This window comes from Salminus brasiliensis, chromosome 24 (assembly GCF_030463535.1).
Source record: "Salminus brasiliensis chromosome 24, fSalBra1.hap2, whole genome shotgun sequence".
Lineage (NCBI taxonomy): Eukaryota > Metazoa > Chordata > Actinopteri > Characiformes > Bryconidae > Salminus > Salminus brasiliensis.
The window spans coordinates 696,676-709,479 of record NC_132901.1 but is presented as its reverse complement, the minus strand read 5'-3'; the positions used below and the strand labels follow the sequence as shown (position 1 = coordinate 709,479).

Sequence of the window (12,804 nt, the reverse complement as noted above, 5' to 3'; positions counted from 1 at the left end):
CTTATTGAGATATGAAGCTATTTCCTGTTAGTCATCAATAAGTCTGTGGATATTGTCATGTAGCGGACGTTTTGCCATTGTCGTTATTGTTGGCAAGATCAACACAGTTACCAAAGTAATTAGCATGGTGCTTAAATTAGCATGGTGCTTGGTACAATGAGCAATGAGGTGTCCCAATACTTTTGTCCATCTAGAGTCGTACAGTGTCAGAAACCTGTACTGCACCTGAGTTAAGGATGAATTATGCTATTATGATTTTCACAGGTAAACACACCTTCAGTGACTTGACCGGGCTTTTTTTTTAGTGACCGCTGTGTGTGACCTTTGACCCTAGAGGCGTGCTTGCAGGTGACTCCTCCCTGCGCGACGGAGGCGGACTACTTCAGCCTGGAGGCGCTGCGACTCATCCACCGCGAGATGGACGACGACCAGGATGGCGGGATCGAGGTGGAGGAGAGTGTGGAGGTAACTACGGTGTGAGAGGACGTGCGAGTGATCAACAGGTTCTCAGCTGTTGTCTTATTCTCCAGAGCTCAGTGTTTGAGAAGAGTACAGTCAGAGTTGGGGGGGTTGAGTGAAACTGAGCTTCCTTGTAGAGAAACTGACCCACTATGATTTCTTTGCAGTGTAGGGGGTTTTGTAGGGGTGGGCTAGAGGGGTATAAAGCCCCCCAGCATTGAGCTGTGGAGCAGTGGAAGAACTGTGTTCTCTGGAATAATGGTGGAGGAGCTCCATCCAGTACTTTTGGATGGATGAGTTGGGATGGCAATCATCGTTCCAACATTCTGACCTCACTGACGCTCTTGTTGCTGAGTACAATCAAATCCCCCTCCTAAATCTAGTAGAAAGTCTTCTTCTCTGGACAGTAGAGACAGTTACTCCCGCAAAAGCAGGATCAGCTCTTTTTAACTCCCTTGATTTTAGAAGAAACAGTGAACAACGAGCAGGTGTCCCAATACTTTTGTCCAAATATTGTAAGAACCACTGTTGTTACAAGAACAAAAAACACACTTCAGTTTGGTGCTTTTCAGTCCTAGTTTTGGCCGATACTCAACATTAAGTAGCTGGATCAGATCGGGGGGTCTTGATCCCTGAGGGCATCACTGTATACTGGTCTGCATACTGGTCTGTAAATTGGCCAAAATACAGGAAACAGTGAGACAGCGTGTCCAAAGCTTTGCCTGATTATGTGGACGTGATTTCTTGAGCTTGGTTTCTTGGTCAGCGTGAAAGTGGACGCTATGTATCTGGGTCAGATTGGGTTTCTTGCCCCCTGTTGCCATAGCGCTGGCTGGAGGGGGGGAGGGGTAGTATGAGATGAAGGACATGCCAGAGGCCATCACATGGAGGGTTCGGTTACAGCACAGGATACATTCCAAGACACACACAAACACACACTCATACTCTATCCCTGTTTTTCTGACAGCACACACACTCTTCTACACACACACACATTTTTCTACACACACTAGAATCTAAAGTTCTAAAAGCTATGTGCCATAAATGCCATTCCTCACGAAACACCATAGCCACGGTGAAGGACGGTGGTGGTGCAGCATCATGCTGTGGGGGTGCTGCTGCTCAGTGAGGGCGGAGTGAAGGACGGTGGTGGTGCGGCCTCAAGATAGCTAAACCCCTCCCTAGGCCGACTCGCTGAGGGTTACCATACAGGTGTGAGGTCATGCTGGTTTATCAAGCTTTGTGCAATAACACGCAGAGTGAAAATGAAAAAAAGTAGTTCCAGTTACTTTCACTTTCGCTTTCGATCGGAGAACATTTTGTTTCCTACTAATAGTCAAATTTTATCACACTAAAGCATCGCCTCACCTTTTGCTGTCTTTTGCTGTGGGTGCCGTGGGTAAGCAATGGGGGCAGCTGAACTCACGCATTAGATGGGGTGTCTGCATACTTTTGGACACCTAGCTGTACTTGTTGGCAGTAGAAATCACAGTGTATTGACGCAGTTTTAGAGCCGACGCTCAATGAACACTAATGCATATACTGGTTCTGAGGCTTTTAACTGTGTGTGTGTGTGTGTGTGTGTGTGTGTGTGTGTGTGTGTGTAGTTCATCATTGAAGACATGCAGCAGCAGCAGCAGACCAACAAGCACAGTAAACTGCACAGAGAAGACCAGCATATCACAGTGGAGGAGCTGTGGAGAGGCTGGAAGTCCTCAGAAGGTAGGCCAATTTTATCTCCTATCCAAACCCACCAGTGAAGCTACACAAGTCTTCTGAGTTTTATGTGTGAACAGTGTGGGCATTGACATGGTTCTCCTTCTCTGTCCCAGTCCATAATTGGACTCAGGAGGATGTGGTGCGCTGGCTGCGGGAGTTCGTGGAGTTGCCGCAGTACGAGAAGAACTTCAAAGAGATCCGTGTGAATGGAAACACCCTGCCCAGGTGAGGTGATCCAATCAGACATGCCAGAGATGTCGACGGGACGTAGTTAGAAGAGTTAACACTCTTAAATATAGACCTGATCGCCATGTGATCTTGTTCTCGTACAGTTTGATAAGTAGGGCTTGTTTAGAGTGGGTGCCGTATCTCCTAAATCCACAAGAGGGCGCTCAGCCCGAATGTGAAAGCTTACAGTGTTGAAACTGCTGGTTCTCAGTGTTATCTGTGCTGTGTTTATGTCAATGAACATCCAGGATTGCGTCCAACGAGCCGTCGTTTATGAGCACCTACCTGAAGATCCAGGACCAGCAGCACAAACACAAGCTGAAACTCAAGGCTTTAGATGTGGTGCTGTTCGGACCACCCACACGTACGTACCTGGAAAAGCCCCAGCCCCCCGGTGGAGTTTAGTTTGGAGGTTTTGTGTGCTTGATAGTGAATGACCCTGTAACCCTCAGAGGTCTTGAGTTACCTGTGACTTCTAAGGCTTAAGCCAGTGGTTCCCAACCCTGGTCCTGGAGTACCCTCTACCTGTAGAATTACTAGAAGTTAGCTGGAGGTACTCCAGGACCAGCTTCTGAAATTGTGCTGCTTTTGATTCATAACTTTAATCTTCTACATATTTCAAATCCCTCAATGACGATCCAGCTCCTCCTTTCAGCAAGTTTTTCCCTCTGAGTTCAGGATTACAGAACCAAACCAGGACTGAGAACAGCCTTGAGTTACACGACCGAAGGTCAAGGCAGCAGGTTTGGCCTCAGGGAGCTTTGAGAAGATTAATGTCATTGATAAATATAGCTCATCATATTTAAGCACTTCTTCAAACACCTGCTGAGTCCAGATGAGACGTACTTCAGGCCTTCAGGACTGTTCCCTTCATCCAATGAGAACCATCATGTGTTGTAAAGGTTTCTCGAGAACCATCCAAGCCAAAAAAAAATGTGTAGGACCCTTTATTTTTAAGAGTAGCTACTATAGACGTAGGACTGTCGCCCTGTCCAGGGGGGGTATTCCTGCTTTGTGTCCAGTGATTCCAGGTAGGTTCCGGCCTTCCAACCGTGACCCTGACCTGGAAGACGTTAATAAGAAGGTGGATGAATGAATGCATAGTTGTATTGCATCCATACCTTTGACTACGTTTGAACTGTCCTCCAGGGCCACCACACAACTGGATGAAGGACCTGCTGCTGATTGTTTCCGTGGTGATGGGGGTGGGAGGCTGCCTGTTTGCTCAGGCTCAGAATAAAACTTCCAAGGAGCACATCTCCAAGATGATGAACGATCTGGAGAGCCTTCAGAGAGCAGAGCAGCGTCTGAGAGACCTGCAGGAACAGTGAGGAACCTCCCTCTCAGACTCAGGGACATAATATCTAGACATCTTTACCTTTGGTAACCTCCTTTCTGATGGCTGTTTCGTTCAGGCTGGTGCGGGCGCAGGAGGAGAAGCGCACAGTAGCGGTGGAGAAGCAGTTCCTGGAAGAGAAGATGAGGGATGAAATCCAGGGAGCCCAGGAGGAGGCCAACCGGCTCCAAGAGCTCCGGCAAGGGGCTGTCAGCGAACTGAGCCGGCTCCGCTATGCCGAGGAGGAACTGGAACAGGTCAGTGTGTGTCTTTGTCTTGGTGTTTGGAGACCAACACTGGACAGAGAGCCAGAAATGGATGTGTATGGGTGGGGTTAACGTTGAATACGAATGAGTATAGGTGTAGGTGTGGATGGGAATGGGTATGGGTCTAGTCCCTGTAGAGAAGAAGTACTGCCAGTAGAATCTATTGGCTGGAGTGGGCTGGAGGGGCTAGCATTGAGCTGTGGAGCAGTGGAAGAACTGTGTTCTCTGGAATGATGGTCAGTAGTTTATCCGATTCTTTTGATATGAGCTGGGGAGATGAGGGTGGGGTGAGGTGGTGATCATCATATAACATCCTGATATTATTAATGCTCTTGTCGCTGAATTTCAGAAGAAACAATGACCAATGAGCAGGTGTCCCAATACTTTTGTCCATATAGTATAGATGTAAATGAGTATGTCTATGGACTGAGATGGTTAATGGTATGGAGGATGATTGTGGTGGGGTTTGAGATGGTTGGATGTAGATGGTTGTTGATCAGTTGAATGGTTGGGGTTGGGAATGGTATGGATGATGATTGGGGTGGGGTTTGAGATGGTTGGATGTAGATGGTTGTTGATCAGTTGTATGGTTGGGGGAATGGGAATGGTATGGTAGGTAATGCCTGTAAGTATGAATGAGTATAGAGATGGTTATGGATGGGAATGGCAATGAGTGTGGAGGTGGTGGTGGGGGGTGGGGGTTGGCCAAAGACCTAGAAGGTAAACAGTTGTATGAAAGGGTAGGATGGGTATCATCTGTCTAAGAAGTGTGTGTGTGTTTATGTGTGTGTTGGCTTAGGTTCGGGGGGCACTGAAGAAGGCAGAGCAGGATATGCAGGCCTGCTGGTCGGTGCCAGAGGCTCTGCAGTTGTGGCTGCAGCTCACCCATGAGGTGGAAGTGCAGTATTACAATGTGAAGAAGCAGAGCGCTGAGCAGCAGCTGGCCACCGCCAAAGATGAGGTACCAACCTAATTCTTAGCTTCATCCTTAGCATTTACTGCAGTAATTCCGTTCATTCAGGGTGAGGCCACTGAGCAGGCTTCTGGACAGGGACAGTGTGGGTCATATTCAGTAATTCGGTAGATTGAGTTTCAAGACACTGAAAATCCAATGGTGATTTCATCATTCAGCTATTTTGCAGGAGCCATGGTCTCGCCTTGGTAGATCTGATATCGGTGTTCACATAATCCTATGCTAAATCTGTTCTCCAGTGTGAGGGACTGCTGTCTGTTTGTGTCCCAAGGCTGAGAAGATTAAGAAGAAGAGGAACTCTGTTCTGGGCACACTCCATGTGGTACACAGCTCCTCTTTGGATCAGGTGGACCACAAGATTTTAGAGGCCAAGTAAGAAAGAGATAATGTTGTGTTCATGGCATGAATTTAAACGATGGACTGGGTTGATCGTCCATATTCCAAAGTCATATTAAGCAGAGTCAGAAGGAACCAAAGCAAAGCCCAAAGCCACAAGGCAAATGCCAAGAATCAGGAATTTCCTGGAAAGAGGAAGCCCTTACTTCGAGCACCTGGTCAGGAAAAGCTCTGAAAATAAAGACCAAGTAAGTGCTGCTGGATCAACTATGAGGAAAAGGAAGCTGCATCGCACCACCCAAACATTGCTTAGATAAGTTGGGCTAGGTGGGTTCTAGGTGGGCATGGACATGTGTTGTTCTTGGGCTTCCCAAATAGGCACTCTAATCTCACATGGGTGCCATCTACGCCCCATGTACAGTGTACAACCCAAATGGGGCTTATGTTGAACCCCTCCTGGTTCCCATCATTGACCCTGATGGGCATCCATAGATGGGGCCAACATGGACAAAACCTTCTGGTTCCCTGTTGGCCTACCCATGGGTATGTTGTCTGGGCATGCACTAAATTGTGGGATATCTGTTTATGGTGTGGTTTGATGTGGATGCTGTTGATGTTGTTGGTAACAGGAACGCCCTGGCAGAAGTGACGGCATGTCTGCAGGAGCGTCTGAACAGGTGGCAGCAGATCGAGTGGTTGTGCGGATTTCTCGTAATGAAGAACGCTGGACTGCCCAGCCTCACGGCTACCCTGTACCCTGATCCCAACTGGATGCTCCTGCCACGATCTGCCATGTCCTCCTACCAAATGCCTGCGGGTGTGGATGACATGGAGGAAAGCATGCCCTCTGTGATGCCACAGATCCCCGGTACATTAGCTGAACGTTCTTTGGGAACGCGGTACCCTTGGTGTATTTCCACTGCTTCTCAGTTCTACACCTGCTTACAACTCTTCTGTCTGTTTTGCCTGCAGTCACTGTGAAAGCTCCAATAAAGCTGTCCCCCCGAGCGGTGGTCCGTTCTCGCCGAACCGGCCATATTGTCCCATCACCTGTGATTCTGTCACCTGATCCAGACCTGCTGATCCCGATCAGGGGCCCAATTCCTCGATACGGAGAGGATGAGGGGGAACACATCATTTTCCCTACAATCATGAAACAGTAAGATACCTTTCATCTGACATTTTATATTTTAGCATATTGCCTCATGGAATAGACTGTGACAGTATGTTCTTCTCTTCCGTCCGATTGTGTAATAGGGAATGCCTGGAGACAGCTTCAGACCCTGACTCCACCATTGGCCGAATGTACCCAGGCACTAGCTTGGATACCCCACCTCGAAGACTATACCGGGAAGACTTCTCCAGTAGCGTCACGCGCAAGGTCTCTTTTGATGAACAAGAAGAAATCCCCTCACGCAAGGAGGATCTTGGAGACTCTCTTAGGGCCACCTCTAGGAAAGTTCTGCAGGACGAACTTGCTGTCGGAGCCCCCGTCAGAAAGACATCCAGAGAGGAACTGGAGGCATCCGTGGATACCCTGATGAGTCCTATGGGTACTGAAGAACTGGATTCCAGGAAGATCCCATTGAGTTCTCCAGTTGATATTACCGATTCCTCCTTAAGACCTTCTACTAGAGACAGCTTAGAACCTCTGATTGAACCACATCCTGGAGTGAGACTCAAGAATGAGACCGACATAGGTGTGGTCAGTCAAAGACGTACGATATTTAGAGAGAGGAAAGATCTCTCAAAAGACAGCCTCTCCAGAATGATGCTAGGAGACGAATATTATACCGATGTCCAAAGTGGAACTGCAGGCCAAGATGTCAGTGCCGCTGAGATGGACACTGCTCCAAAGATGATGCCAAGTGAAGAGACCTTTTTTTCAGTGGAACCCCAAACTGGAAATTTATTGAAGGACATGACTTTGATGGAAGATGCTTCAAGAAAACTATCGAGGGATGAGTTTGATGTCTCAGTTGATGTCCAAGCGTGGATATTTCGAGACAAAGACAAGTCTTCTAGAAAGATTCTTCGAGATGAACTAGACCTGTCCATGATGCCTGACCAGGGACAGCTCTTTAGAGGTGTTTCAATGGATAGTGTTTCTCGGAACAAGATGCGTGAGACAGTAGAGAACCGCCGGGGAATGTCCCTGAAAGAGAGAAGGGGAGATACGGCTTCCAGGAAGGTTTCCAGGGAAGAACGTGATGTCGGCACGGAGAGACGAAGACTGTTCAGGGATATCAGGTCAGACAGTTCTGCAGACCCAGCCACAGCCACAGATAAAATCCAGAGAGAAATGGCCATGCCTGTGGAGTTTGCCAGACGCAAGATATCCCGAGAAGAGTTTCCGGTTTCTGACCCAGGCTCCTTGAGCCAACCGGACCTTACCTTAACCTCCCTGATGCTGTGGGCTCCACCCCAAGAGCCACTTAGCCATCTAGTCTATGATGGCATTTTAGAAAAGTCTTATCAGAACCCTCTCAGTGCGTCCACTCCTGGAGATCTCGATCATGCTGTCTCGATGTCCACCTCCTTCCCAAGCCTTGCTGGCAAAGAAGGTTCTGCACACTCTGACACTGCCTCCCCACAAGAATCTCGTAGTAGGGACAAAGTTAAGAAGCCCTCAAAGCTCAAGAGTCTGTTTAAGAAAAAGAAGGAAAAGGAGAAAGGCAAGGAATCACCTGGGGATCGTCTACAAGGTGGCCTGCAGAAACTTTGACAAGTTGGAAGCAATTACAAGAGGAACTCTATGTGCATACTTAAGCACTACTAATTCTAATGGAGACGTCCAAGATACAAGCGATGCTTTGAAGTGCATTCTGAGTGCCTTTGTAGACCTTTGGTCTAGTTGGTAGGAAGACGCCTTGTTACCTGTAGGTCTTTTATTTGATTCTCTGGCTAGTAGAACTTTTGTGATGTCACCAAACCCCATTGTGATGCCTTCTGCAAACTTTAGGCTGGGTTTCATGTTTGGCATCAGAGCTGATATTGAATCAGCCAGAATGTCTTTACATTCAGTCTTGTTGCACTTAAAGCAGAGAAATGTGCCCTGTAGGCTGTTGGTCATTTACACACTAGATGCCCAAAAGTTTGTGGACATCCCAGATTCTAATACTTGCATTTAAGCATTTAGCTACTTTGTAGCTACAAGTTGCACCAATTGCTGACACAGCTTGTCCAGTCCCTAGTTTTCTCTAGAATGATGGATGGTGCTCAATCCAATACTGAATCAAATCCTCACATCAATGCTGTGAAAATCTAATAGAAAGTCTTCTTTTCTGGACAGTAGAGACAGTAACTCCAACAAATGCAGGATAAACTCTTTTTAATTCCCCTGATTTCAGAAGAAACGATAAATGAGCAGGTGCCCAATACTTTTGTCCGTTTAGTGTATGTGTGATATTATTTTTTTCTGGATTATAGTCATGGCTGATTTCTTTAACCGCTTGTGTTTAGTCAGCATTGCAAGGCCTTGGTGCAGGGTCTGTATGACATGGCTAACTGAAAAAAAAAGTCTTAATGATTGCTGGCCTTGAGCGAAATGTCTGGTATCTGACTGAAGTTGTGGTCATTAATTAATATTAATAAGCTTTTATTATTCTCATTTGCCTTTTGTTTGTTTTAATAAAATCAATCGATGCACTGTTCAGAGGCACTTTTCTCTTGGAGCCCTCAGTGTGCCTGCACTGCTGTGTTGACCTATGACTGGTCAGGGCAGGTGACCTTTTACTGTACATTTGTATTTATATTAAGCTGGTTGCTTATTTACTGTTGGCTGCATGTCAGTTTAATTTGAATATTTAAATTTGAAGGTGAAGAGGTATAGTACAGAGCTCAGACTGTCAGACTGCTCAGTTTAGAGCTTCTCCTTCTGTTGATTCATCTGATGAAATGGATTATTTATTGATCTTACTTTTATCTTATTAAAACTGAATTTATTTGAAAATAAAATCTTGACTTTTTCCAGCTGATCAACTTTCTCTTCTTCCTTCTCTTTGATTAGCTTTGAGGTATTTACAAAGGGGAGTAGCCAGCACCCTGACCAGGAGAACAATGAACAAACACAAATATGTGGACACCCCTTATGCAAACACAGCTTGTCTAGACCCTGTAGAGAAGAAGTGCTGCCAATAGAATAGGACTCTCTGGAGCAGATCAACATCATGAAGCTATTGGCCCCATGCTGCCTAATGCCAGGTGTGGGCCAGTAGAGGGGTCTGAAGAAGCCCCCCATCATTGAGTTGTGAGGCAGTGGAAGAACTGTGTTCTCTGGAATGATGGTGGTGGAGCTTCAGCCAGTACTTTTGGATGGGATGAGTTGGGGATGATGAGGTGGGGTGGTAATCATCATCCAACATCCTGACCTCACTCATGCAATCAATCAAATCCTCACAGCTATGCTCCTCCTCCAGAATCTAGAATAAAGTCTTCTTCTCTGGACAGTAGAGACAGTTACTCCAACAGAAGCAGGATCAGCTCTTTTTAATACCCTTGATTTCAGAAGAAACAGTGATTAAGCAGGTGTCCCAATACTTTTGTCATTTAGACATTCATCTATCATTGTAAATGGTCTGTCCAGTGGCCAATGGCAGACTGCTCATATATAGCACCCTGGTACAAGCAACTGGTCTGGTCTGTAGCCCAGCCCAACTAGGAATACCTTATCAGTTCTAGGACACAACCCAATGACCATCAGGTTGCTAGCTCACCTCTCTTACCACTAGGTAAGCAGTCATCCCAGGTTGTACCTCACCAGGGAGCCTCCTTATGGTTTACCAGTTGTTCGCCTCAACCTCAAGTACCTCAAGATTGTCTAGTTGTAGGAATGATCAATTAACCAATAGAGGGACCAATGCCAGTTGAACAATGGAGGTTCTCCATGGAGAAACCTGGATGTTCTCATGAAAATCAATGTTTCTCAAAGGCATCAAGCCAACGTTCAAGCTGGAATGACAACTGTGAGACCCACTGTGCTACCTTGTGAGTTCGACTGGGACTCTGCAAAAATGAAACTAAACCAAGCAGTGCAGAGGAGCAGCTACAGCTATGTGTGGTTGGTGTAAGGGTGAGGTCTTGCATCTGAAGCTTAACCACAAATGTTTCCTGAGACCAGAGGTGGGCTCATAAATTGGGCTTCAACATACACAGGACTACCGTCATCGCATACCTGCAAAAGGGGTCTGAACGGTAGGTGTTTCTACTAAAATGACCAGTGAATGTAAGTCCAAGATAAATGCGCCTACTGAACTTCCAACAGGTCTGTACACAACCCTAGTGCCCCTCCTCCCACCAGACTCTGAGAGCGTGCAAGCTACAGGGTTCACACTCTGTAGGAAACAGGAAACCCAGAGATGAGGCCCTGCAACTCAGACTGCCTGTCTTTACTTACTCATCTCGCCGCTGCCCTTCGACCAGGGACGATGTTCAGGCCTAGTGGCATCAACTTCCCACCGAACCTGCTCTCTGTACGGAGCCGACACACTGCTCCTCTGAGTAACACTGAAGCTAACTCCAGACCCACGGTGATTCTTCATGAAGACCGTCTTCATTTGGATTCTGTGTTGATTGAATTGAATGACCACCCAACATATGGAAGCATGACCTTGCCAACTGAGCTTGGGCACTGGCCAACCCAGAGGTTAGGGGGCACTTGCTTACTATGAGAAACTGCCATTGTGCAGAACCATGTAAGCATCTTCATTCAGCTTCTGGTTTGGTTCCTTTTAACCCCAAAAACCGTCCTTGTTGTCACCCTAACCCTGAACCCTAAATGTGAACCTGGTCCTACCCCACCTAAATACTGACACTGGTGATGTAGAGCAAGACCTTGCAGCTACCGCAAAGGTCCCCCCTCCCCCCTGCTTACAAAAAAGTGGCAAACGGAAAACGGAGGAGTTGTTTGTGCATCTTTTCATTGGTCACAGACATTTTCCACTGACGTGGACCAATCAGAGCTCATCTCACACATCCGCTCAATGGACCCTCACCATCACCATCAGCCCCCCAGCACCAGCCTCACCAGCGATGAAGACACCAGGAGAAGTTGTCCTCATGTTCACGTGTAAGCACACAATTTTTTATACCTAGATCTTCTGACCGTAAAGATCTGCTTGGTCTGCTCTGTTGAGTCTGAAGTGTGGCTGGTGTGTTTCAGGGGTTTCAGGCATTTGGTTCTCCAGGATCTCTGGAGCAGAAGAAGTGGAGATGAAGGTCAGCCTAGGAGACGACGTCACTCTCTACAGCGACTGTGTTATACCTGCTGGATTGTACATCGCGTGGTTCAGGAACTGCTCTCACCAGCATCAGCCTCCTCTCGTAATCACACATTCAGAGATTTTCAAAAACAAGTTCCCGCGGTTCACTTTCGTGAAGAACTCGTCCGGGGGGGCGTACGATCTGCTGGTGAGGAACGTCACTGAGAACGACCTGGGGCTGTACTACTGCGCTACGCATGAGAGAAAGATCAGTGCCGACGGCAAGGGAGCTAGGACCGTGTACCGTTACGGAAACCTGACCTGGCGACTCTCTTACAGAGGTGAGAATGCCGTCTCTTGATTTGTGGCCTGGTCTTGTACTTGTGCTTTTTCAGCACTTTATTGGAAACACCTACCAAATAGGTGCATTTAAAAGGTCTGTAGTTAAAATGCTTGTGTTCCTCAGAGACTGTCTCTTCGTGTCTCAACTCCACCCCTGCTGTACCAGACTGCTGGAAGCTGCTGGTCAGTGTGTGTCCTGTATGTGTTGTCCTCTCCTCACTGATCTCCTCCACCTGTGTGTACTGCATCTGCAGAACCAGAACCAAAGGTACTCCCGAAATCGAATAGCGACTCTTAGTCTAAAGAGTCTTCTTTCTTAACCCCTTTTTGAACAGCCTGTGGTCCGCCGACTGGCAGAAAGTGTCACCTTCAGTTTTGTTTTATCATACCTGTGTTTGTGTGTTTTACTGCAGATTTGGTAGCTGATGCTCGAGGAGGGTTGGAGGAGATAAAACGGGATGAGGTACAACACACTATATACTGTAAACTGTACTGTACAATATCATTTATATGGCATATTAATATTTGTGATGTTTGTGCATTTAAGCTTCAAATAGTAAAGTGGGAACCAACGCTGCAGTAAACCCAAACATTATTAATTTATCTGTTTATAAAGAACATGGAAAATGGTAAATCTGCAAAATCCCCTTAAACAGCTTATACCCAAATGTGTTATTGTAAACTTCTGTTCCCAAAGAAGAGCCCCAGCCGTTTACTGAGTTATACACCTTAGTGTATAGTGTAAGGGGTTAAACAGGTTGCAAATGGGATAAAGGATTAAGGATAATTCAATGCTCATCATTGTACTCATCATGAGTTTTTACTCAGATCCACAGTGAAGTAAATAAATATTATAGAAAATATAATAGAAATTTGGTCCATTCTCATCATTTGGGTCCACATTTACATTTCTGAGTTTCTCGAAATACGATGCCAAATATTTAG

General features: G+C 46.6%; 1 protein-coding gene and 1 gene segment (V, D, J or C); both read left to right on the top strand.

Annotated features, from left to right (window-relative positions):
* Window positions 1–9,283, top strand: part of stim2a (tromal interaction molecule 2a) — a 10,948-nt gene extending 1,665 nt beyond the window's left edge. The window contains exons 3-13 of one of the 3 annotated variants that reach the window (XM_072669846.1): window positions 335–465; window positions 2,067–2,181; window positions 2,292–2,403; window positions 2,655–2,770; window positions 3,556–3,733; window positions 3,822–3,999; window positions 4,808–4,969; window positions 5,253–5,353; window positions 5,947–6,185; window positions 6,290–6,476; window positions 6,575–9,283. In XM_072669846.1, coding sequence (XP_072525947.1) covers window positions 335–465; window positions 2,067–2,181; window positions 2,292–2,403; window positions 2,655–2,770; window positions 3,556–3,733; window positions 3,822–3,999; window positions 4,808–4,969; window positions 5,253–5,353; window positions 5,947–6,185; window positions 6,290–6,476; window positions 6,575–8,042 — 2,987 coding nt within the window. In that variant the 3' untranslated portion in view covers window positions 8,043–9,283. Of the gene's footprint in view, window positions 1–334; window positions 466–2,066; window positions 2,182–2,291; window positions 2,404–2,654; window positions 2,771–3,555; window positions 3,734–3,821; window positions 4,000–4,807; window positions 4,970–5,252; window positions 5,354–5,946; window positions 6,186–6,289; window positions 6,477–6,574 lie in introns of those variants that run through there. The other 2 variants (XM_072669845.1, XM_072669844.1) reach the window with 2 other exon arrangements.
* A 2,064-nt stretch (window positions 9,284–11,347) lies between these two features.
* LOC140547200 (Ig kappa chain V-V region L6-like) lies at window positions 11,348–12,281 on the top strand. The segment is given in 4 exon segments: window positions 11,348–11,384; window positions 11,478–11,858; window positions 11,984–12,042; window positions 12,273–12,281. Coding segments are annotated over 4 exon segments (486 nt in total).
* The last annotated feature ends 523 nt before the right edge of the window (window positions 12,282–12,804 follow it).